This window comes from Gymnodraco acuticeps, unplaced genomic scaffold, assembly GCF_902827175.1.
Source record: "Gymnodraco acuticeps unplaced genomic scaffold, fGymAcu1.1, whole genome shotgun sequence".
Classification (NCBI taxonomy): domain Eukaryota; kingdom Metazoa; phylum Chordata; class Actinopteri; order Perciformes; family Bathydraconidae; genus Gymnodraco; species Gymnodraco acuticeps.
In genome coordinates this window covers 4772143-4798967 of record NW_022991154.1, presented here as the reverse complement: position 1 = coordinate 4798967, position 26825 = coordinate 4772143, and the positions used below count along the sequence as shown (strand labels likewise).

The window sequence follows — 26825 nt, the reverse complement described above, 5'->3', positions numbered from 1 at the left end:
TAACTTTCTCAGAAACAAGATTTAGAGGAGGTGCCTTGTCTTGGACATAATCTAGATTCAATTTAATGTAACTGTTTTTGGATTTGCTGCACAAACGCACCATCACACAACAATCTTTGACAAACCTATAAAAATGTGCAAGCCTCATCTTGTCTGCAGAGATCAGGAATTAACGGCAATGTGAGAGGGTGGGGTATCAGGGAACGCCTCAGATACACACCCTAAAATATGAAATGCATTCAAGCAGAGGAAAAAAAGACTACATTTAGTAAATGCTTTTCATTAAAAAGATTTTGAAGGCTTTTTTGCATCAGATTGCACAACACTGTAACTATCTTCTTCTTCTGTCTTAACTTAGTGTGTCCTGTAGTGAAACTAAGCTACTAAATCCTGCTCATTCACGCCCATAATGGTTCAATACTTTCTTCTGCAACCAGAAATCCCAGAGAAGCAAATTAGGGAACTAAGTGTAGCTTTAAAAAAGGGAAGACCAGGGCTGTGATGCGGTTTTGGTGAAAGGTGTGTATCAGTGTGAGTTTTTGTACAGGTATGTTATGTAAAGGCGTGTTCTTCACTGTCAACTGCCACGGGGGAAAAAACAATGTTAAGGTGGGACCATATGTTGGATCAGTTTATTTTCTGCATGAATCACTCATATCGAGTACAACAGCTGTAAAACTAAGTCGATCATAGTAATAAAAGTGCAGAGCTGCTGGTTTCATTGTCATATGCCAGGATATTATGGGAAACAATTCCTCAGCAACAAGTCATCCAAAACAGGTCTGCAATTATGGGAATGGCAAACAAATGTTGGCAATAAGTTATGAACCGTACCATAACCCTATCTGCCCCCGCTTCTCTTCTCTCTCATACTTTCCCTCTTGCATGCTGATTCACATAACTCCAAATCCCACACAATAACAAACACACACACACACGCTACATTCCTCAGTGGCTGGTGAGTTTATTTGGTAAGATGGTGCAGGGAGATTGTCCTTGAACTGTAAGGTCTTGGCTCAAGCAAACACGTTCTCATTCTTATTATGATTTTCATAATGATGTGCCAGTGGACTGCACAGTATGGTGGCCAACAGTTGCAAACATGCTTCAACGGCCCCAAACACTTCTGTTTCCGTTGTGTTTTGAGCTTCTTGCAGTGTTTTGTATTTGTGGCATTTTGTTTATGCATTGCTTTTAATAAATTCTGCGCATGTGTTGTCAACACTTCATTTTATGTGTTTTTTGATGTGCATCGTTCTTTAAACTGCAGCGCGTTCCCCTAATGGAAATATTTTGGGTCGAAAAAAACAACCGGTCCTAAAAGAATCTGACTGCACTTACACTACGCTAAATAACTATGCAACAGTGAATGCTATAGCATGTGGCACATGGAATTGTGGGATGGCCTTATCTCTCTTCCTTTAAACATTTTTTTTTTAAAAAGGCATTCCATCAAGTAATTGTGGAAATATATTAGAAATAGATTTGCATCTGCAGAGTTTGAGATTTAAGGGGGGAGCTTATCAAAGTGTGCGTCGGCTTCAAACACACTTGTGTGGTATGACTCTAAAGTCTATGTTGGTGTGTGTCATACTTAAAAACACATATATCAGCACTTTTGGCACAAGATTTTCCATGCTGCCAGCTAATTGTAAGCAGTGTTAGGAGGTAACAGTATAGTATCAAACAATGTCTGTGATCTCATGTGTAAATTCTGCAACTGTTCAAGGTCAGGAAATACTCTGTGTGTATTTGCAATTTAGGATTTTTTTGCCAAAATCAGACTCAGAATATCACTATTCGTGATACATTCAAAAGTGAATAACGTCTTTCAAGAAAATTGACTTTGGACAATTTCAGTAAGCACATGCTGCAAAAAATACATCTTTGAATTATACTGTAACTGTAACGATTTGCATAACACATTATATAACAGAATACATCTTAACAAAAATAAGTAGGACATTAGTCGCATTAATCAGGAGTTGTCACAAGTGTGTCTTTCTCCATTTATCATATTTAAAAGGATGTCAGTCTATGATAATAAATTCAACAAACGTTGCTGTCAACCAGGAGCAGCTGTCAAACTTGTTTTTACTCTGCATCCCACCTAATGTCTGGAGGCAAGTGTTTAAGTAGTGTGTGTGAGTGTGTGACTTTTCTCAGTAGAAACGACAGCCTTTGACCTTTACAGCTATGGCTTAACAAGAGAGAAAGCAATAACATCTAATAAGGTGTTACAAGATATCAAAATATGTCAGAAACAGTATGCAAATGCATACATTTCATAAGTTTTAAAGTGGGTCCCAACTTGTGTCACAAGTGAAAATGGTCCCCACAACGACACAACTGCAAGAACTCAAACACACTCTGCCTCCAGCAGAGTTTGGAGGGGAGTGGCACTGAGGAGAAACGTTTTTTGACTCAGTTGGTTGGGGAGGGACAGAGAGGTGTGGTCACCAGCCTCCAAAAACGATCATTCCCTGACGCCTGAGTTCAGTCTGGATCGGAGAGACCGAGGGACCGGGGCCAGCGCACAGAGAGACTAACTTCCTGATGACTTTCCCCCAGTAGGGTTAGGGTGAGCATATCACTGCTAGAATGAGTCATTACGGGTCCCAGAATCGCCTGTACCATGGCCAGAGTTCGGCCTCCAAAGGCGACTTGACTGGCAATTACTCACGCAGCGAGGTCGTGCACGGTGGTGGTAATGGATACGATCCCTACCAAGAAGGTAACAACAACACCTACACCTTTTCAAAGTCCTCTGGAGGCGGCCTGCTGAGTGGAGCAATGATGAACGGAATGATGTCGGGAGGCACAATGTCCAACGGTATGGGGATAAAAAGCGGACATACAAGCACCATGATGAGCAGTTCGGGAGGCGGCATGTCAGGCGGTATGGGAGGCGGAATGGCAAGCGGCATGGCAAGCGGAATGGCAAGCGGCATGGCAAGCGGCATGTCAATGTCAGGCGGAATGGGAGGCGGAATGGCAAGTGGCATGGCAAGCGGCATGTCAATGTCAGGCGGAATGGGAGGCGGAATGGCAATGTCAGGAGGCGGAGGCGGCATGGGAGGCGGATCGAGGTATGGCTCTATTTTCTTGTTTATTTAATTAATTAATTTGCGCTTTCCTCACAGTCACCTGTTGCCAGTTTCTTTGCAACAGGGGAACATGATGTGGTCCTCTCTGCAGCGAGGAGGCATGTACGCCTGCAAGCTGGTTGCCATTAAATATTGATGATTGAAGATGACAGGGCAGGCTCTTTCGTCCCAGTATACATTCCTTTCCAAGTCCTGTCATTTGCAGGTTAAACACATTTCCCCAAACAATACATGATAATATGTGCAGGGACCATGATTGATGTTTCTGCATAATACAAATCTGAACTTTGAAACAACTACGGTTTCATTACGTTTTGGAACAGTTTTTAATGAATTAAGGTTTAACAAAGTCATCCGGTCTCCATACAAATCCAAAGGAGGCTGCATGATTCATGTCAAAGTGTGTGTGCCTTCATAGTTTGTTTGTTGAAGGAGTTATCGTTTGACCTGACTCTTTTATTGCATTGATAACACACTGAGATAATAAAACCAAGAAATGCTGAGATTCTTCCGTCCCTGTAGAATAACTGAGTTTAATTTATGGCTCTTAGTGAGCTGCTGCATTCCCTCTGCTATGACAGCTCTACTCACTTGTTCCAGAAACATGTGTATCAGTTTCAGACCTTCCACTATCACCCACAGGGGAAATGTGGCACTGTGGTACTTTGGGAGAAGTGCAGACAGGGCATCTGGCTGACACAATCCCAAGATGTCGACACAATGAAATCTATTGTAGTATAATAGTTTCTGGTTCAGTTATTTGTTAAGAATTAATATCATGTAGTTTCTGATATCTATGAGCAGGTTTGGTAGAGGCCTCAAAAAATTGGTGGTGGTGTTTTTCAAATTTAAAATCCTCACAATTCTTATAAAAGTATAACTTGACTGACAACCTGACCTGGCCCATAGATCAGCAGCATGTTGGCAGGAACACCATTGTCCTCATCCTTGTTTTTTTATTTGTCATTGCAGTTTTTGCATTCAACTACCTTTTTTCTATTTTTTGGAAGTGCGCAATTGTTCTTGGCACGTTTTGCAAGATATGGTTTTGTTGGCTTTGATTAAATATTTTAATAAAAAAAATGTGCCTATATATTATGTAAATAAAAGAAAGTAGAAATCGGCCTCAAATCCCTTATTTGCCAGAGACACCAACTTTAGACTTGTTATTGTCAGTGTAACCACTGCATGTGATGATAATGATAATGTTTTTATTATGGAGCCATGCAAGTGCACATTTCTAAATAAAAATGTAGTGTTCGAAATTGAATCATACCAGTTAACATAAGTAGACTGCTCGTTCAAATGTTTAATAACACGTCTTTTGATTACTGTTTTACTGTTACATACTCCTACAAAGCCTAGTGTGATGCACAGGACATGACATCAAAACTGTGTGGTCTTAGTGGTGAACAAAATTGAAAATGCTCACTTCTCCTTGCATTACATAATACGAACGTTTGTGACCGCTGATCCAAACTGTTGGTGGTTATGCATTTACTATATGCATCTGAAGATTATTATAACAATGAGCTCGATAGTGACACCTTTAACTCTGCTGCCCCCTGCTGTGGTTTCAGCACCATCCACCAGAGGGCCGTGCTGCTGCAGAACCAGTGCCAGGAGTACCTGAAGAAAGCCGAATACGCCCTTCAATCTGTGAGTCATGGTTGTTATTGCGTTACTGTGGCTGCTTTCCTTCAGGGATGCAATACAATCCTGTCTGAGTCAGATCTACTTCTGTAAGATTTTATCGATCGACGTGGAAAGATTGCCTTGTTGTCAAAAAAACAGTCGGAACATGTGAAAGGAACCAGGCTGATTTTTGTTGGGCCTGTTTTTTATTGCCTGTTTTTTAAAGTAGTAAATTAGTGATAAACCAATTGTTTTTAATGCATAACATTGGTGTGTGATTTATGGCTCCGTGGCATATCCAAATAATCCAACAGACATATTATAAAGTTTTAACAACATAAGAACATTAAAAAAAAATGTTGCAGATACATTCAAAAACTTTCATTGGTAAACATTGAATGAATTAGATAAAAATGGTGAACAATTCTTAGATATTACTCATTTTGCAAACAGAAATATCCAACATTTTTCACATTTTCTAGAGACTGAAACACTTCTTTATCAATATGTTTGGCCTCTGCACTGTGGTTTTGTACACCTCCCTGATTGTTTGGGTCATGCTTTACAGGGCGGTTCCCCGGCTGATGTAGAGCGCTACATGATGCTGGCTAAAGAGTCTATAGTGCACATGAGGAACTGCGCCGTGGACCTGAGACAACTGGGACAGCCAAATGACAATGTAGTGAGGACGTAAGGAAGACTTCTCCCTTTCCTTCACCCTCCTCTGAATAGCCTTTTATTTTAAATCCTACATCTCCTCCTTACTCTCTTCATTACTCGTAGATTGGAGGTATGTAAAGATCAACTGAAGGTTGTCCAGATGGCCATGACGGGCAGCCTGCACAGGAGGAGGAGCACCAGAGTAAGCACGGGAGGATGGGAGGAGCCTGGAAAGAGCTTCCAAGATGCTATTGGATGGATTACACAACACAAGGTTTGCATGCACGCACGCACACGCATGCACACACACACACACACACACACACACACACACACACACACACACACACACACACACACACACACACACACACACACACACACACACACACACACAAACAAACCTCTCAGGTGAGGTAAAAAAGTGAGGCCATACATGCATTCGATTGACCATACAGTATACAGTATAACTGGCTACAGTATTGTTATATATTTAGTTGAAGAGATAAGGTTATTTATAAAAGATTTTCACCATTAAACATGTATTACTTAGATATAGGTTTGGTCACTTTATTTAAAGCCATGGCAGTCAATATAAGAGTGATAGGAAGTTCCAATTCTGGCGTTTGACTTTTGGCGGGGGATTCAATCACATTTAAATTGCCCCTTTAATAAAAAACTGTTTAGCATCCTAATTACACTTACACTGATGTGGTTCCTTGGTGAAGTTGAACCAGCCCTTAGAATATGGCTTAACATGTTTTTATTGTTTATGTTTTTAATTGATTGAAAGGCTTGAAAAGCATCTGTTATGCATTCCTTTGCTGTAAGTAGTTATTGTGGAATGTAAGAAGAACACTTAAGATGACACAGTTGAATTTTTGAACGATGGTTTTGTTTTGCCTTCAGTTCTCTGACCAATGTTCTTCTAGATTCCTGAGGGTTTTGGTGAAAGGCTCATAAAATTCAAAAAAAATTAAATAAATCTTGCCGCCACCTGCTGGTCACATTGAGTATGCATATCAGGTGAGAGGCACTCCCTCTCGTGTCTGAAAAACAATGTGTGTTTTTGCTGATGTAAATACATGTTTGTGTTTCAGCGTCTGATTGAAACGGCCTCCTGGGGAGACGACCCTGCATCCATCGAGCAGCAGGTCCTCAGCCACCAGAGCTTCCACAGCGCCAACCAGAGGTCTGCAGAGGTGGACCGGGCCAGAGAGGACCTGGTGGGTTCAGCTGGAACAATGCCAAATGTATTAGTGCTGCAAACAGAAGTCCCAGTGATAGGTTTTTTGAGAGCACATAACATACCTACCCAAAGACTTTATATTCTACTTACTCAATTTTAATCGGGATTTCAGACTGGCATCTCAATACACACAATGACATATGTATCTTTTTTCAACTATAAATTAGACCAAAATAACAAATCTTGTAAAAAAAGAAAAGAGAACATACAAGCAACCTACATTGACTAATAAATGTTCGTTTTCATGTTCAACATGTTGAAAATGTATTAAATATCCTTTCATTTGTTTTTGATATATCATAGAAAACACTAAAACGGGGGGTTAATATAGTAATTATTATCATACAACTAGAGGGACTCAGATTGAAGAAATCATTTTCAAAATTCAAGCCGCAAATATGAAGATCTCCACAATCTTCAATATGGAGATTTCTGGATTTTATATAAGTTTGAGTTTATGGAAACGTTTCTATATATAGCATATCATATAACCCCAGCCCTAAACTAAATATGTTTTTTGTGTGCAAACTAAACAAGACATTTTGAGAAACTGTGATTCATATTTTTCACTCTTATCAGCATTTTAGGGATTATTGTGTTACAAATAAAATGAACCCTTAAACACATGAAACAACTACAAAACAATCCACAAGTCAAACAAATTAATTATATTAAAAGGGGAAACATTGATTGACAATAACTTATAAGATATTGCTTACACATAATGAATTCAACATTATTACTCATGCATACATTAATCATCACATCTTACCACCTGGTCATTATTCAAGTGTTCTATCATCACTTTTCTAATCTTTTATCAAGGTCTCTTAATCTCATGGTTATTTTTTCCATTCCATACATTTGATTTACTAGCTTCTTCCACTGTTAGGAATTAAGTTATACATATTGAACTAATTACTTTGGATATGTTTAATAATTGATATTCTTACAAGGAATAAGTAAGAATAAGAAAACAATTGTGTATTTCCTATGGTGCTTTCCCAAGTGATAGTATTAGAGGGTTATTGTTTAATCACTGTCTACTCACTAGAGTTTGGTTCTTTTCCCACAGATGAATAATGGAGACAAGGGGAATCTTCATGCTCTGGAACAGGAATGGGAGAGTCTGCAGGTGAAAAACCCCCAGCACTTTACCACAGTGGCTGACACTCCTACTTGTGTTTTCAGGTGCATTGTTGTATTTAAACATACTCTTATTTTCCCTTTCTAGAAAATGTCCATCGGTCGAACCGAGCAGTTGCAGGAGCTCAAGAAAATCATTCAGGAAATTTCCAGAGAGATCATGTGGGTGAACGAACGGGAGGAGGAGGAGCTGATGTTTGACTGGGGAGACAAGAACATCGACAAATACATCCCGAAGAAGCAGGAGGGCTACTCGGTTAGTAAAATGACTCAAAGATTACAAGTTCAGCGAGAACCAGGAGAGAATTGGATTGGTCCAATGGAAATCCATATTTAGGAGCATCTAACTAGTCTATTAACATTCTTGGCAATCCTGTACATCTAAAATACTTGAATTTATGAATTTAATCTGCATTTCATGAGGGAGCAATCATCTGGGATACATTAGATGTTTGGCAGCTGCAGTCAGTCATCCACTTAGAGCGGAGTCACAGAGTGTTCCTCCAGCTGCACCCCTGTGTCCCCTGTGTCCCCTGTGATTACTGAAACTCTTCTTACATCACAGAAACTGATGAGTGCCCTGGAGGAAAAAGAGAAGGACTTGAATAAACTCAAAGGACAAGTTGAGGCACTCCTGAAGAACAACCATCCGGCTTCAGACAAGATCGAGGTGTGTAGCGACCCCGTCATCATTTGACCAACACAGTGTTTACATGCATTTATATGTGTAATATTACTCTATTTGTTGTTTTGTTTGTGTTTTTCAGGCGTACAGTGACACTCTGCAGACTCAGTGGAGTTGGCTCCTTCAAATCACCAAGTGCATTGGTACTCATCTGAAGGAAAATGGCGCTTACAACCAGGTAGAAGGACTCAACATAATAGCAACAGATATAATTGCAAAGCAACTAGCAAACTGGAGACTGGCTGGTAAACACAGTGAAGCATTTAGTATGCTAAGGGGCTGATACTGTATTTCCCTAAGGAGTTGGTGGTGGTGACCAAACATTGAGCTAAAAGAAGAGTAAGAAACTGTGTTAAGCTGGTGATTACATGTCTATATAGCTGGGGGTCCACTGGTTAAGTTACTGGTTCGATGTAAGCTGTTGATATTTTTTTATTGTTTTCTCCCCCCATAATCTCCTGTCTCCCCCTGAACGTTCAAATATCCAATACAGGCCAAATAATTGCAACAAAAAAAAAATGTGAAACTTAAAACCCCACTTAAAAAGATGCATTTTTGATCCATTGATACTAATTATCCCTTTTATGCATCCTAGTTCTTTAAAGAGGCCAATGAGACGTACAGCAAGCTGCAGAAGGAACACGAGACGGTCCGTAAGAACTTCATCTGTGACAAGAACACTACTCTGGAGGACCTAGGGGAGATCCTCAATGGGCTGGAGGTAAAACAGCTTGTTATTTTGTCAATTTCACCTTTAATACAAATATCTGATTCTGTAGATGTAGCCAAAACTCATCTTTAAAATGTGACCTTTATTTTGGAGTAAGTTGTTAAGACCTGCTGTATAGTCTACCTCCTATTTTATGCATTTTACCTGCCTTTTTTTCATCGTGTGTTGAATAAGATATTGGTATTATTACTGTTTTCTGTTTGAATAAGCCACAGAACAGTTTGTAATTATTATTATTATTAATCTGCATTATGATTGTTGTTGATCTTGTTTTATGTTCTTCAGAAAGAGAAAGAGATCATTATGGAAAACAAGAGGCAGGTTCAACATCTGGTCCACAAGTCCAGGAGCATTGTGAGGCTGAAACCCAGAAACGCCGAAGACAAGAGCAACAGCCAAGTCATCGTCAAAGCCCTGTGTGACTTCAAACGAGAACAGGTCCGTTTTTTAAGTATGATGCACTCTTGGGAATACATTAATATTCATCAAGAATCTAATCTCTGAGTAAGTAAGGGATTTTTTATTTAAATAGCACCTTTTAAAGGGGCCCTATTATACTTTCTGTAGTGTGTTATCTAGGTTGTTGTGCATGTAAATGGTCTGCAACATTTAGAATCCCAAAGTTCCCTGCAGAGGGAGTTTCTCTCCCACACACTCACACATTGAAACAGAAGAATTAGCATAATAGGGCCTTTTAAAACAAAGTGTAAACATAAACCGTTATAAATAGAGGGCACACACACAAATACAGAAGACACACATAAATGACAGCTTCTATGAATGCTTATGTTCTATCTTATGTTCCCAGAAAAGCTTGTCTTTATTGAAGAATTTCATTTTTTCGGACTCCACAGAAGGTGATCTGTAAGGGAGATGAGGCGATCCTAAACAACAACAGTCAGCGCAGTAAGTGGGACATTATAGGTCCGGGAGGCCTGGATATGTCAGTGCCCTCTGTGTGCCTGATCGTACCCCCCCCCCAACCCACTCGGCATCAGTCTGGCCAACAAGTAAGGGGCAACAATTGTTTCTTTGGTAGAGAAGAAGGTGCAATAAATGTTGTTGTGAGGTAAAGGTTCATATGTTGTGTTATCCTTAGGAACGAGCAGTACTACGACGCCATCATGTCAATCTGGAATCAGCTGTACATCAACGTAAAGAGTCTCATCGCCTGGCAGTACTGCCTCATTGATATCAGACAAATCAACTCCCTCACCATGACCATGGTAAGTGATGAATACACTCTCTGACGTTAGCCTAAAGTATTATTATCATTAGTATGTTTAAATGAAGTGCATTTCCCTACATTTTGGTTTCTGTTTCAAATGTAATGTTTGTTTGTGTGTGTGTTCAGCTGTCCCACATGCCTCCTGAGGAATACCGAAAACTCATGAAGCGCATGGAGACTCGCTTCGAGGAGTTCAAATCCTGCAGCTACGGCTCCGAGATGTTTACTGACGATGACAAGCGTGGCTTGGATAACCAGTTCACCGGAGCCCAGACCCACTACGAGGAGCTGGTGGTTCAGCTGCCTGCTTACAGTCAGTATTACACAAAATAGACACCTTGCTTTCCTCTGCATGAAAACAATGTATTACATCTTAGATTTTTGATTGTTAACTGCGTCATTTTGTTTTGATAATGAAAAAAATAATGATTAGACGCCAATGAAAGCAACGGCCACAAATCACAATTGATTTGAGATCTTAATAATAATGCACCCTCTGTTCTTTTAATTTGAAGTCCACTAATCACAATAACCAGCTAATTATGTTTTTGACAACCAATTATTAAAAAAAACATCTGTCTTCTCACAGCTGGGAAATTAGAAGCAGAACGAGCAGCGGATCAGAAAAACACACAGTACCTGATCCTGATACAGCAACAGCAGGAGCAGCAGCTGCTACTGGAGCAACAGGCTGCAGCCGAGGCGGAGGCCAGGAGACTTGAAGAACTACGAAGAAGAGAAGAGGTCAAGAAAGTGAAGAAAATGGAGGTCAGAGTGGTAAATAAAGTACATAAGAAGGAAGAAGTTAAAGCCACCAAGGCAGAGGTGGCGAAGAAGGTGGGGAAAGGGTTCTGCTCTTCTTCCTCCTTCTCGTCCTCCCGCAGTTTATCTGAGTTGCACACGCTCAGACTCCAGCTGGAGGGCGCCGAGGGCACGCTGAGTCAGCATGTTCACATCTGCCTCGGAGACGACGGGATACACGACTGTGGCCTCAAGATCTCTCAGTTAGAGGTAGACACGCAAACTCATTAATACAAGAACAGTTTACAGTATTAAATGGTTACAGAAAACTAGTATTGTTCCAAATACGTACGCATTGCAATAATTGTAATTGATTGTATGTTTCCCTACAGACGGTGCAGCAGGATGTCCACCTCATGAACGAGGAGTACGTACGTCTGAGGCAGCAAATCTTAAAGGAGCTGGAGGGCATGAATGACCCGGATAAAGCCCAGTTCCTACGCAGTGAGATTGAGATTATTAACCAGAGACTGGGCGGTCTTGAGAGCAGCTCGTCTGCTTACCTGCAGCGGTAAGATCCCAAACTAAGATGTCCTAACGTTACTTAGTATATTAATATGACCCTTTTTTACATTTTGTAAACATGTATTTCTTCCTGTCTATCAGGCTCCAGGCTCTAAGGGACATGCTGGAGAGCGTGGCACGAGCTGAAGACATAGTGAAAGTTCATGAAGCAAGGCTAACAGAAAAAGAAACCACTTCCCTGACGCCCAGTGAGGTGGAGGATTACATGTCGACCCTCAAGGTATTTGATAGAACATCTTACAATTTCACACATTTTTTGCAACAATAGCTGCAATTTGCACCAACCAGCTTCTGACTTTTTTACATGCTACTTGAAAATATACATTGATTACATGTGACGTTTTGTTCTGTGTTGTTGATGTGTAGAATATCAAAGCAGAGCTGGATCAGAAGAAGTCAGTGTTGGCCTCCATGGAGGCGGAGTTATCCCAGGCCAACCACTGGAACGGCCAGGTGGGCGGGCCCTTCTACAGGTGTGACATGATGCTGTCCAAATACAGTGAGCAGGTGGGCCTGCTGACTGACCGCTGGAAGCGAATCCAAGCTCAGATTGACACCAGGTATGGCTTCCTCTCTCTTTCATATCTATTTTATACAAATGCCACCACCAACTGGTTGTTGCATGCACATTCAAGACAGATTTAAGAATGTAAAAAGGCTCAAGCATTCTCATGTATTTGTTGAATGTATGGCATCTTTTTAATAGTGAGACGCGTCAAATTAAATGTAAGAGGAGATTAGCTAATGTTGAATATTTCTGTTACTTTTTGATCAATACACAGGCTATGAGGCAAAATTGTTAACATTTTATAGTTTATTCTTTGGTGCTTAATTTCTATGAATTGTAAATCGAACACCTTTTGATTTCTGAATGCTGATCGGGTCAAATCATTTTTAGGTGACACCTTGGGCTCTCGGAACTCGTGATGGGCATTTTTCATTATTTCTTGACTTTTTAAACATGCAGTTAATAAATGAATTAAGAAAATCAGCAATCTATAAAATAATCCTATAATACAGCCCTTGACACAGGACGGCTTGCATCGGATTAGAGTGTTGTGTGAACAGGAACTCATTCCTCCTAGTTTCTGTCTCTATGAATTCATAGTAATCTTCATTTATACTGAAAAACATGAAGAAGTTTCTTTATTTAAATTGTGTTCTCCTACTTGCACAGAGTCCAGGATTTGCAGGTGTATCACCCTCAGCTGGAGCACTACAAGCAGAGCAGCACCTCCATTATTGACTGGATTGATACCACACGGAAGAAACAAGACAGCCTGCAGGCCACCAAGATCGAGAGCATCCCTGCACTGACGGAGCATATTACCAAACAGAAGGTGTCCCGCTCAGCCATTTGTTTCTATTCATTAACTTATACACTATGATTTCAATTCCTCTGACATCTTTATATTATTGTTTCCCTAAAGGCTCTGAACTCAGAAATCAAAGCGAAGAGGGAGACAGTGGAGCTAGTGCTGAGGGACAACGAGGCCTGTGTGAACTCTATCAAGGTGAGAAGACCTTCATAGATACAAATTCACTTTTTTAAATCAAATCATAGTACGGATGTACCAATGCATCAGTCAGACATGCTGGGAAGAAGTTTTCCAACACCTAAACTTTGTCTAAAGTGGCACCGCTCGTTCAGACTCCCTCGCAGCGGAGCAGAAGTCATCTATCCGAGACAAACGCACAAAAACTCACCATCAAAAACAAAAGGAATCAAATGAAAACACTGACTTTTGGAACTTAAAATCTCCTCACTGAGGAGACAATAGTACAGCAGACCAAAGAGATTTCGTAAAAAATATTATTAAGATTTTGGTCTCGTTCAAAGATAGTGTTATAAAGGGCAGACACATATGTTGTAATATCTTTTTATTTTAAAAATAAGAAAATAACAGCAAAAATCGGCATCGGCAGAGACATTTTTAAATATGTGCACAACTGTCAAACATTTCAAAAATATGTAAATGTTCTTCAACATAATTTCACTGATTGATACGCACATACTTTTAATATTCGTGGTGTTTTGCAAATGTATTGTTATTAAAGTACATTATTACTTCCTTTGTACATTGTTCTTACATTTCCCCAGATCACTTAATTTGAATGAAACTAAAACGTGTGTTGGTGTGCTCCTGATATCACCGTTTGTTTTACAGGACTATGAGACAGACTTGGCAGCTTACAGCTCTGGTTTAGAGACTTTGCAGAACATCCCCGTCAAAAGGACAATGCTGAAGTCGCCAACGATGGATCTCAATGTGGAAGTAATAAAACTGGAAAAGTTGTCTATCATTAAAAACTGAAACAATATTTTGTGCATTTATTAATGAATGTTATACAAGGGGATCAGTGACATTTCTCAGAAACTGTGAAGTTGACTTTTGTTCTTTCCAAATTAATCCTTGAGTTTGCCTTGTTTTTTCCAGGCTACACAACTGCAAACCCGTTACATGGAGTTGCTCGCCCATTCTGATGACTACTCCAAATTCCTAGGAGTGCTGCAGAAAAACATGGAGGAGCTCAAGGTACTGTTGTATTTATAATTATTATTTTTAAAACATCAAAATGTTGTGTCTTACTGAATGTTTTAGCTTTGTTTGTTTGTTTGTGATCAGCTTTTATTAACATCCTGCCAGGGGACTATGAATAGACTCATATTTGGCTTAATCTGTTGCATACACAGTAGGTGATCATTATTAAATAAATGAATGCTCATTGTACACGATGTTGAAAGATTAAAGTTGAGTTACACTGAGGGAACACTTAGGTGTTGGAAATGTAATATTAAAGGTGCACTAATTAGCAGAGAACTCAAAAGTCTATACCCAATTTAGCAGTTATTCTCAGCTCTAAAGCACGCTTCAGTATTATTATTATTTTACATTTCAAGATGGAGCAAGTTAGTGTCAAGCTGTTGAAGAAATTGTAGCTGCTAGAAGCTAAAGAGACAGATGTTTTTCTTCCGAAGACTGTGGCAATCTGAAGCAAGCTAAAAGGAACAGGATATTGGCAAGATTTGACCTTAAGCTAAATGTAACATTGCGTGCGGTCAATATTTAAATAGCCAAATGTCTCATAAAACCACATCTAGGTGATGATGTGCCAGTCGCAAAGTTCTGTAAACTACCTCTGCATTCACCTTTGCTTCATCTTGCTTTCAGATTCGTAACACCAGGATTGACCTGTTGGAAGAAGAACTTCGCCAGCTGAGAGAGAACATGCAAGACAGCCATGCCAAGAACAAATCTCTGGAAGACGCCGTTACACATTACCGGCTGGAGTTGTCCAACTCGAAGGACCAGCTGCTGTCAATGGAGGAGGTGAAGCACATAACTACGCAGAAGTGCAATGCCACCAAGGACAGCCTGGACGGCTACCAGAGCCAAATGTCAGACCTCAACGATCAGGTGACTCGTCTCCAATATACGCTTGATGAAGAAAAGAGGAAGAAGAAGCTGGCAGAGGAGCGCTACACTACACAGCAGGAGGAGTACGAGTTGGTGCTGAGGAAGAGGCAGAAGGAGCTGGAGACGGTCAGTTGGTCCAATGTGGAGTTGGAGAAGAATGTGTCAACTAAGGAGCACGAAATGGAACAGCTGCGGCGGCAGCTGGCTGAGGAGGCCGCCAGGATCGAGGAGCTTCAGAGGGAGATGTCAAAGGTAAGGAGCCAATGCAGTACGGAGATCAATAATTTAAAGCTCAGCTACGAATCCCACATCCACGTCAGCCGCACAGACACCCATAGGCTGTCAGCCAAGAAGGAGGAGGACACAGCAGATCTCCAGCTGCAGTGCAATGCGGTGGAGGCAGAGAGGAGGGATCTGGAGGAGCAGCTCAGCATGCTCAGGATGTCTATGAGCAAGGCTGAGGAACAACGGCAAAGGGCAGAAATAGAAGCTCACAGCAAGCGTTCTGTCGCCGAAGAGGAAGGGTGCAGGCGGAGAGATCTGGAAATTGAGTTGGAGCAGCTGAGGAGTCAGAGTGATGAGGAAATGAGCCGGTATAAAAAGGAGCTGGCGGAGGTCATGAAGAGACTGCAGGAGAAGAGTGACGAGCTGGCCTACATGACTCACAGTCTGGAGGAGGAGACCCGCAGGAGGAGAACTATAGAGGAAGGGCAGGTTGTGCTTGAACAGACATTGGCCCAGCTGCAGGTGAAGCTCACCAGTTCATCAGTGGCTTTTACCCAGTTGGGCGTGTGCGAGGAGGAGCTTCAGAAGATCCGCTCCGATCTGGATAAGGAGAGCAGGGGGCGAATCAGAGTAGAACAGAATTTAAGCAAGTTACAGGGACGAATGAAAGACATTCAGGATGTTAGAGATGGGCTGGGGAGCCAAGTGGAGAATCTGAGGAAGGCTAACCAGGAGGAAGTGTCCAGAAGAAGGCAAGTAGAAAGAGAGCTGGAGAACACCACCAGTGCCATGACAGAGTACGTCAGCACCCTTACCACTCTACGCCAGAGCCAAGAACACACCAGTGTGTCAGAAAAGAAAGGTGAAGAAGAGCGTCTTAGGTTGCAGGAAGAACTGGAGAGAAGTGTAAAACAAAACAAGGCATCTGCAGAGCGCATGACACAGATGAGTGCCGAGCTGAAGGCTCTGCAGCAACAACTCCTCCAGGAGCAGGCCAGAGGCAAAGAGGCAAACCTCAGGAACGAGAGCCTTTACAAAACTATAGAAGACAAGAGTAAGGTACTGAATGCGAACTCTGTTGAGCTTCAAAGGCTAAAGGTGATGACAGAAACCCAGACCAAAGAGAGGCTCAAGCTAGAGGAGGAACTAAGAGCAACACGCCATGACAAAGAGGAACTCCTGAGAAGCAAACAGGGAAGAGCTGATGAGCTCTCCTCCCAGATTAGTGCCCTGGAGCTGCAGCTGAAGGCCAGTGAGCGCAGCAATGTAGATTACCACAACCTGATCTCAGAGCTTTCCTCAGAGAGGGAGAAAATCAAGCTGGAGACTGAGAAAATACGAAAGCAGGCCACCGAGGTACATCGAAGTTTGGCACTAAGTCGTGGACTGCTCTCCGCTTTCCAAATCAGAGTCCCAATTTGGATGAAGTAGCTAATAGTAGCTTAATTCAAGTGTTCGCTTGCATGGAACACCTCTAGTTCCTCTGTAGAAGCCTCCCACTTGGAAACTCTGATTTGAGCACATATGTCTGTATGTGTTTGCATAGATTTGCATGTCAGTAACTTTCATGCAAGCATACATTGTGCCTTTCTGCCTGCCGACCTCCCAAACAACTGTCTCCCTGCCCACACTGTGCATAGATGTGCAGTCTGCATGCTTTGTTGCCTTTTTTCTTTTTTCGCCCAGGATGATCAACAACAAAAATATTACCTCCAGTCCTCCACCGTTTGATGTTGTTTATCATTTCACTGAAGCATCTTGATGTACTTTAAGACACTCTTTGCAAACTTGTTAAAACAGCACTGCTATTCATTGAAATTATCCACAAGTTATTACAGTATTAGAGGCACCTCTTCTTGTTAGGCCATTACATCAAGATTGAACCATCTATTGACATTAATGCATGTGCTGTTTTACAAATTTACAACATTTTCATAGTAGTAGTCAAAATAGTTGCTCTCTTTTTTGTATCTAAAGTCGTTGTATACAATGTAGTTTGTCTTCAGGATTGGGAAGGTTGATTTTACAATGAAAATCCATTACTTTTGAAATTTGAAAATGTGTTTTTGCTTCTTGATCATTTAACAAAGAGAACACTACTGTAATGTCATTATTATATAGGGACACTTCCCAGTCTTGTTAGACATTGTGCTCTTTGCACCTTTCTTCTGAAGGGAATCAGTTTACATATTATATTGGTCATTTAAAAAGGCTAATTATATCTTGGCGGAACGCACACATACTTACTTTTTATTTTTCTATTTTACTATTTTAATAATCGTTAAAATGGATTGAATCCATTCAATTGCTTTTTTAGATTAAATACTTGGGCATTTTCTGGTTTAGTATACATTGTCCCATTTGAAATGAACATAGAAGCAGGACGAAGGGACACAAACTACAGCAGAACAGAACCAACACATTTTGCGACATCCCTTCTGTCGCTTTTAATTAAGCTATGAGCTCAAATGTAAGACCTCCTTTCAGTATCCTGCTGCATGAATAGATCAAGTATGTGTGCTGTCCTCCTTTATAGTACTTAACTTTAACAATAAGGTTATCAAGCATCAGTACAACTTGTGCGTAGTTAATTTTGATAGTAGCATGATCATTTCTGATTCTATTCGAACATATTCTATCCCAGTGTCATTGGTTGTGTAATTGTATACTGTGATGTAAAATGCATAAAACAATGCTTTGGATATGCAGTAAATATATCAATGTATTTATCAATCTTTCTCTTTTTTTCTACAGACAAAAGTCACGATGCAAACCATCCAGTCCCAGTACAGTGAGATAGAGATAGAGAGAGATAATCTTTTGAGGAAAGTACAATCATCAGACAAGGATAGAGATAGCTGCCGCATACTGGAAGAGGAACTCAGGCTCATTAAATCGTCCAAAGACTCTGAGCTTCGTCGTCTACAAGAGGATAACGAGAGGGTGAAGAAGGAATTCAATTACTGGAAGGACCAGTATGAAAGTCAGCAGGACATGATAAGGCAATATGATACAGATAAGAATCGTATGGAGAGTGAAAAGAAGAGTTTGACAAGTGAGATGGATAGGCTGATGCGGGAACTCAAGGAGCTTGATGAGAAATATAAAAGTAGGCTGTCAGACAAGGAGAAGGAACTGAGGGATGTGGTCATTGTCAGAAAAAATATGGAAACTCAGCTGACAAAAGCTAGAGAGAAGCCAGCCGTGGATCCCTCCTCTTTGGTTTTTGATGGAGTCCGTAAGCCAGTCACAGCTGACCAGTTGCTTGACTGTGCAGTCTTGGACCAACCAACATTTAGCCAGCTTGTAAATGGACAAAAGACTGTCCCTGGGGTGTCTGATGACAAAAAGGTTAATCTCAAAGGGACAGGTCCAATAGCTGGGGTGGTGGTTGAAGGTCCGAAAGGTCCAGGGTCTATTATTGGACCCCTATACAAAATGACATTAACCGAAGCCAAGAAAGAGAATCTTCTGCCACCAGATTGCGTTTACCTGCTATTGGATGCACAGGCTGCAACAGGCCACATAATTGACCCCAGAACTAATCAGAAGTTTACAGTTGAAGAGGCATGTGCTCAAGGTGTGGTTGATGAAGAGGAAAGGGAGAGGTTGCTAGCAGCAGAGGGTGCAGCTGTAGGATATCGTGGTCCTGGCACCAGCAAACCCCTATCAGTATTTCAGGCCATGAAGAAAGGACTGATTGACAAGAACACAACATTGCGTCTGCTACAAGCCCAGGAGTCTGTGGGGGGCATTCTAGATCCTGTACTTAGCGTGTTTCTTCCCAAAGACAAAGCCATTGAGCGTAACCTAATTAATGATGACATAAAACGTGCTCTGAATCAGGAGCCTGAGCTGTACTTGGACCCAGAAAGTGAGGATGGTGTAACCTATATGTCGATGAAGAAGAGATGCAAGGTAGAACTACACACAGGCCTTCTTCTGCTTCCTGTCCCTGAGAAGGTAGATCATTCCAAACTAGTCTTTGATGGTGTTCGGAAACCTGTCACAGCCAAGCAGCTGCTGGATTGTGGTGTCCTGGACAAGCCAACGTTTAAAGATCTAGAAAAGGGAAAGAAAACTGTCCCGGAAGTGTCTGATGACAAAAAGGTGTCATTGAAAGGGACTGGGCCTATTGCTGGGGTTGTAGCTGGGACTAGAGGGAAAATGTCTTTCACAGAAGCCAAACAACAGATGTTTATTGGTGAAGATAGTGCAGATTTGCTACTGGAAGCCCAAGCTGCCACAGGCCACATCATTGACCCTAAAACTAATCAGAAGCTAACTGTAGAGGAGGCATGTGCCAGAGGGGTGGTAGACATTAGGGATAGAGACAAATTATTGGCAGCTGAAGCTGCTGCTGTGGGATACAACCATTATGGTACAGCCAAGCCTCTCTCAGTGTTTGAGGCCATGAAGAAGGATGTTATTGACAGAGAGGCTGGACTACGTCTGCTGCAGGCCCAGGAGTCTGTGGGCGGCATTCTTGATCCTAATCTTAGTGTGTTCCTCCCTAAAGACACAGCTATCAAGCGCAGACTTTTGGATGAAAACCTCAGAAAAGCTCTAAACCAGAGTCCCAAGTGTTACCTTGACCCAGAAACTGAGATTGAAGACAGCTATGAAGCATTGAAAAAAAGATGCACAATAGAGCCTCACACAGGTATGTTACTTTTGCCAATTACTGAGAAGCAAGACCCTTCCAAACTGACTTTTGATGGTGTCCGTAAGACAGTTACAGCGCAGCAGTTGCTTGATTGTGGGGTCTTGGACAAACAAACATTCGACCAACTAATAAAGGGAGAGAAAACTGTCCCAGAGGTGTCTTTGGATAAGAAGGTGTTTTTAAAGGGGACCGGATCAATTGCTGGGGTAGCAGCTGGACCTATGGGGAAAATGTCTCTATCGGAGGCTAAGAAACAAATGCTCATGCCCTCAGAGAGTGCAGATTTGCTCCTGGATGCACAGGCTGCCACGGGTCACATCATTGACCCTTTAACCAATCAGAAGTTGACAGTAGAGGAAGCATGTGCTCAAAGAGTGGTGGACATTAGGGATCGAGATAGACTCTTGAAAGCAGAAGCTGCGGCTGTAGGCTACCGGGATCCTAGCACAGCAAAACCTCTGTCAGTGTTTGAGGCAATGAAGAAGGGTCTAATTGATAGGAAGACTGGGCTTCGTCTGCTGCAGGCCCAGGAGTCTGCCGGAGGCATTCTAGATCCTAATCTCAGTGTGTTCCTTCCTAAAGACACAGCTATCAAGCGTAACCTTTTGGATGAGGACCTCTATCGGGCTCTAAACCAGAGTCCTTCGTGCTACATTGACCCAGACACCGAGCGCGAGGCCAGCTATGGGTCTTTAAAGAAGAGAAGCAAAACAGAGTCTCACACAGGCCTGATACTTCTGCCAATAACTGAGAGGAAAGACCCTTCCAAACTGATGTTTGATGGAATCCGCAAGCCAGTCTCAGCACAGCAGTTGTTTGAATGTGGAGTCCTTGACAAAGCAACATTTAATCAGCTTGTGAGAGGGGAGAAATCTGTCCTAGATGTGTCTATTGAAAAAATGGTCTATCTAAAGGGAACTGGACCCATTGCTGGGGTGGTAGCTGAATGTGAAATAAAAATGTCTTTCTTAGATGCCAAGAAACAAATGCTCCTGCAACCAGAAAGTGCAAATTTGCTGCTAGAAGCTCAGGCTGCCACAGGCTATATAATTGACCTGAAAACTAATCAGAAGCTGACAGTAGAAGAGGCGTGCGCCAGAGGGGTGGTTGACATTCAAAATCGAGACAGATTATTGGTAGCAGAGGCTGCTGCTGTTGGCTTTAAGGAACCTAGGTCAAACAAGCTTCTCTCAGTGTTTGAGGCTATGAAGAAGGGTCTCATTGACAAAAAAAGTACGCTTCGCCTGCTGCAGGCCCAGGAATCTGCGGGAGGTATTATAGATCCCAATCTCAGTGTGTTCCTCCCCAAAGATACAGCTATCAAGCGCAACCTCTTAGATGAAAACCTCCGTCAAGCTCTAAACCAGAGTCCGGAATGTTACCGTGATCCAGAAACTGAACAAAATACCAGCTATGTGTCTTTGAAGGAAAAATGCATGATAGAGCCTCAAGAAAGCCTTCAACTGTTGCCAGTCTCTAACAAATGTGACCCCTCCAAACTTCTCTTTGATGGTGTTCGTAAGTCCGTCACAGCACAACAGTTGCTTGATTGTGGAATCCTGGACAAATCAACATTTAATCAACTAATAAAGGGGGAGAAAAATGTTGCAGAGGTGTCTGTGGATAAAATGATATTTCTGAAGGGGACGGGGTCAATTGCCGGTGTTGCAGCTGGACCTTTAAGAAAAATGTCTTTTACAGAAGCCAAGAAACAGAACATTATGTCATCCAACAGCGCCAACATGCTTCTGGATGCTCAGGCAGCCACTGGAAAAATAATTGATCCCCAAACTAATCAAAAACTGACAGTGAAAGAAGCATGTGCTAGAGGAGTAGTGGATAAGGAGGATGAATCAAAGTTGTTTGCAGCTGAAGCTGCTGCTATAGGTTACAGAGACCCAAATAGTAGCAAGCTCCTGTCAGCAGGCCAGGCCATGAAGAAGGGATTAATTGACAAGGACACAGCTCTACGTATACTTCAGGCTCAAGAGTCTGTAGGGGGTATTTTGGACCCTGCCCTCAGCGTATTCTTTCCCAAAGATATTGCTAAGGATAGGGATCTCATAGATGACGACCTATATCAGGCCCTGAATAAGTCTCCTAAGTGTTATCTGGACCCATACTCCCAACAAGCAACTACATATGTATCTCTGAAGAAAAAATGCAAAGCTGATCCAAGCACAGGTCTCTTGCTCCTCCCTGAGCCTAAGAAGCCAATAACTTTCCCGGGGCTCAGAGGCAAGGTGTCGGTCATAGATCTAGTGGATGCAAACCTATTAAATCAGTCGGATGTGGAAAAACTGGGGGATGGCAGATTGACGTGCAAGGATATTGAAGACCGCCTGCACTCCTACCTGAAAGGTTCCACATGCATAGCAGGAGTTTATGATGAGGCCACGGATAAGGTGATGCCGGTCTATCACGCAATGAAAGCTGGACTGTTGCAACCTGGGACCACCTTGGAACTGCTTGAGGCCCAGGCAGCCTCCGGTTTTATAGTTGATCCTGTCAACAATCACTACCTTACTGTAACTGATGCCTACAATAAAAAACTGTTTGGGCCAGAGTTTAAAGACAACTTGCTATCAGCAGAGAGGGCTGTGACTGGTTACAAACTGCCGGGTACAGACAAGATTATCTCCCTTGTTCAGGCCATAGAGAGAGGTCTAGTGGAGAAAGGTCATGGCATCCGTCTACTAGACGCCCAGATTGCCAGCGGTGGTATCATTGATCCTGAACACAGCCATCGTGTTGACGTTAAAGTAGCCTACAAGAGAGGTTGCTTTAATGAAGAAATGAACAAGACCCTGACTGATCAGAGTGGTGAGACTCTGGGCTACTTTGATCCTAACACAGAAGAAAACATAACCTATCTGGAGCTTAAGAAACGCTGTATCACAGATAAGAAGACGGGCCTCATCCTTTTGTCTATAATGGACAAGGACGAGCTAGAGTCAACTCTGAGTAACCGCACACGAAAGAGGAGAGTGGTTATTGTGGACCCAGAGACTAATAAAGAGATGACAGTACGTGAAGCATATGACAAAGGTTATATTGACCATGACACGTTCCTGGAGCTGGCCGATCAGGAGTGTGAGTGGGAAGAGATAACTACCACTGCTCCAGATGGTTCTGTAGAGTTGATTATCATCATGGACAAGAAGTCTGGAAGAAAGTATGATATATTTGAGCTGATTGAAAAGCGAATTATTAGTCAGTCCCATTTAGATGATTACAGATCGCGTAAAATCACTCTTACCCAATTTGCAGATATCCTCACCAACAAGACCAAACGTGGATCATCAACATCAACATCATCATCATCAAAATCAGTGGCCCCAGTTACATGTTCAACTACATCATCTTCAACTTCAAAAACATCAGCAGTCTCGGTTCCATTTTCAGGGAAATTATCTTCTTCACCGTCAGTCCCCCCAAGACCCTTATCACCTACCCTCGCCAAGATGACCACAACAAGAACTACCACATTCACAGAGCGAAGCGCTTCAACCAGTAGTACAGCTCATGACTCATCTGACTCTCTAAGGGGTATATCCAGTGTTTCTCTCACCCTAGCCTCTGTTGCTGAATCAGCAGGGGAACAGGAACCTGTGGGTGCCATATTTCACACAGATACATTAGAGAAAATATCCATCACAGAGGCTCTAAATCGTGGTCTATTGGATTCCATCACTGCCCAGAGACTGTTGGAGGCTCAGGCCTGCACTGGAGGAATAATTGATCCCACAAATGGCCGTAGGCTAAGCATCCAAGAGGCTACCCGGCAAGGCATAATAAATGACGACATGGCCCATAAGCTCAAGCCTGCCCAAAAAGCCTACTTTGGCTTTGAGGACATAAAGACCAAGAAGAAGATGTCTGCTGCTCAGGCCATGAAGGAGATGTGGCTGCCATATGAGGCAGGGAATAGGTTCCTGGAGTTCCAGGTTGCCACAGGGGGGGTTTATGACCCAGAAATGGGCTGTCGAAGAACCATGGAAGACGCCATTAAAATGGGCTGGCTGACTGTAAGAGCAGCTCAGAATCTCCAAGACCTCAGAAACCACACAAAGAACATGACCTGCCCAAAGACCAAACTTAAGATCTCTTACAAGGAGGCTCTGGATAATTGTCTGGTGGAGGAAAGCAATGGGATGAAAATGCTCCAGGCATCATCTGAGTCTTCCAGAGGAATCAGCAGTCCCTACAATGCCTCCTCTACCCCGGGATCCGCTGCTGGCTCCAGGAGTGGTTCACGACGCGGCTCCCGCCGGAGCAGTGTCGACCTAGGCTCCCCCCTCTCCTTATCAAGCACCTTATCAACTTCTTACCAGACTCGTACAACCGTCAATACACTCTCCCCAAGATCTACTTATTAAAATGAAAGATCAGGCGCAATAATTCTCTTACCAATTAGTCAGTTTGTTAAAACTATACTGGTTGTTTAAAAAAATAATTGTGTGTTGTATATCCATCCATCCATCCATCTTCTCCCGCTTATCCGTGGTCGGGTCGCGGGGGTAGCAGTTCCAGCAGAGAGCCCCAAACTTTCTTTTCCCTGGCGACATCAACCAGCTCTGACTGGGGGATCCCAAGGCGCTCCCAGGCCAGCGAAGAGATATAATCCCTCCACCTGGTCCTAGGTCTACCCCTTGGTCTCTTCCCAGCTGGACGTGCCTGGAACACCTCCCTAGGGAGGCGCCCAGGTGGCATCCTAACTAGGTGCCCGAACCACCTCAACTGGCTCCTTTCTACGCGAAGGAGGAGCGGCTCAACTCCGAGTCCCTCCCTGATGACCGAACTTCTCACCTTATCCCTAAGGGAGACACCAGCCACCCTGCGGAGAAAACCCATCTCGGCCGCTTGTATCCGCGATCTCGTTCTTTCGGTCATGACCCATCCTTCATGACCATAGGTGAGGGTAGGGTGTGTTGTATATGAGGAGAACAATTCTAACTATTTTCCTTGAAAGGTTCGTTTTGTTCTTTGCATTGTTTTAGTTTTAGCTCTGTTGTTGCTATGCTTTTAAAATGCTTGTGTACAAGTTATTGTTAAAATGAACACTGTCAAGACATTTTTTGTAGAAATTGACTCAAGTATTATTGGGCCTCTGAAGGTATTTGGATTTGTTTCAAGTTAATACAATTGTCAGGCACTATTGCCCCCTATTGCCCCTAAAATAGGCTTAGAAATGATCGCCATATTCTTGCATACACATATTACAGATATGTTTTTTTAATCGTTGTAGAATACTCATTTATTTTCAAGCTTTGCATTGGTAAAACAATAATGTTCTGTATACATTCATTTTTTAAATACCTATTTTGTGAAGGCAGGGATGCAAGGTTTGGTTACATATATTGGCTTAAGTATTTTTTTCACTTTATCAGTTGTCAGCCATTGGGTTTTTTTTCCTTGGTGCTTTGGTTTTATAACAGTTTCCCAATATCTCAAAAATAAAAGCTAACATTTGTCTTTTGCTCATATGGACTCATCTCTGTTCTTGTTCATGGTCTGTTTTCATACAACACTTTTTATTTAAAAGAATCAGGTTTATTACCCAGATGGTTTTTCTCATGCAAGAAATTTGCTTTGATGTTTTGGAGCAAGAGAAATTTAAGATGAAAGTACTGAACATTCCAGAAACAAATATTAAAGGTAGAATACAAAAATTATACAATATAGAAAAAAAAGAAGATTTGCATTCAAAAATAAAAAGAGTATTACAAGTTAATGATTGTTAAGTTAAAGATGCAACTGAAACTAAATAATGCTTGACCAAAATGTCAGTGCCATATGTTTTAAATTTCTGATTGGGCCAAATTGGATACATTCAATTCAAATTCCATAACCTTTTTTAGGTTGTTACCATTATCAATCTTTAGCTTGTCTCAAACTAAATATGGTAGAGACTGAGTGACATGTAGTCTTTCCTGTGTGTCCAATAAGTGCATTGTTTACATCCGTAGGGTTTCCCGATTGAATTATAATTTGAAGGAGACATAGCAGAGAGAACAAATAGTTTAAATCACCTCTTAGATAAGCACTCTTTTATTTGCTAAAAATATTATACAAGGTGTTGTGGAAATAATTATCATCATCAATTATCATGCCAATTTGTAACATACAGGACAAACCTCGATGTCTGTTTACCTTCTTTAAGGACACAGGCGGCTTAGCCAATAATGTTATTGTTCCCATTCTGTGACCGGTCAATACTGGGATACAGATGGTCTGTGTTGTGGGTACACTGGGACACTTCCTTCTCTGTATTTGTGGACTCCAAGGTAAAATCTTCGAGGTCATAAGTGTCCGAGGCAAGTAGCTCTGTGTTCCCACACTGTTTAGGCTATCTCCTCAAATATGTTGTTTACTCTCTGCGAAACCAGTTAGATGGGCTGGCAAGAGAGAGGCTCTCCAGAATTGACGTGGCAACTCTACCGTGAAGTCAGAACCTCTGACTCTTGGACTTGTGATGTGAATCCTCCGGCCGTTAACTCCAAATAAACCATCATGTGTTTGACATCAAAGCTACTGCTCTTCCCGTGTCTCCTTCCTGAGTCGGTGACTCCCACTGCATAGCTACACAGAAGTTTCCTCTACAGATTGGCGTTGTCGGCAGGATGCCAACAGATCTTCAGATTGTGGTAAGTGTGATTTTCAAATCTACTTTGGACATTGCCTTATCAGAATCTGTGATTGACGGTATCCTAAAATTACCTGTGAAACTGATTGGCTGCGTTTCCTTT

General features: G+C 42.0%; 1 protein-coding gene across 1 annotated transcript; it reads left to right on the top strand.

Annotated features, from left to right (window-relative positions):
* Positions 1–2482: 2482 nt before the first annotated feature.
* LOC117560496 (desmoplakin-like) lies at positions 2483–25560 on the top strand. Its single transcript, XM_034237353.1, is given in 25 exon segments — positions 2483–3089; positions 4688–4766; positions 5311–5432; positions 5526–5676; positions 6503–6628; positions 7727–7786; positions 7886–8053; positions 8363–8467; positions 8565–8660; positions 9078–9203; positions 9498–9650; positions 10067–10183; positions 10185–10222; positions 10312–10438; positions 10567–10753; positions 11030–11451; positions 11574–11752; positions 11848–11986; positions 12133–12326; positions 12944–13106; positions 13197–13280; positions 13935–14042; positions 14205–14303; positions 14940–16766; positions 18165–25560. Coding segments are annotated over 25 exon segments (11649 nt in total). The 5' UTR covers positions 2483–2601; the 3' UTR covers positions 24456–25560.
* The last annotated feature ends 1265 nt before the right edge of the window (positions 25561–26825 follow it).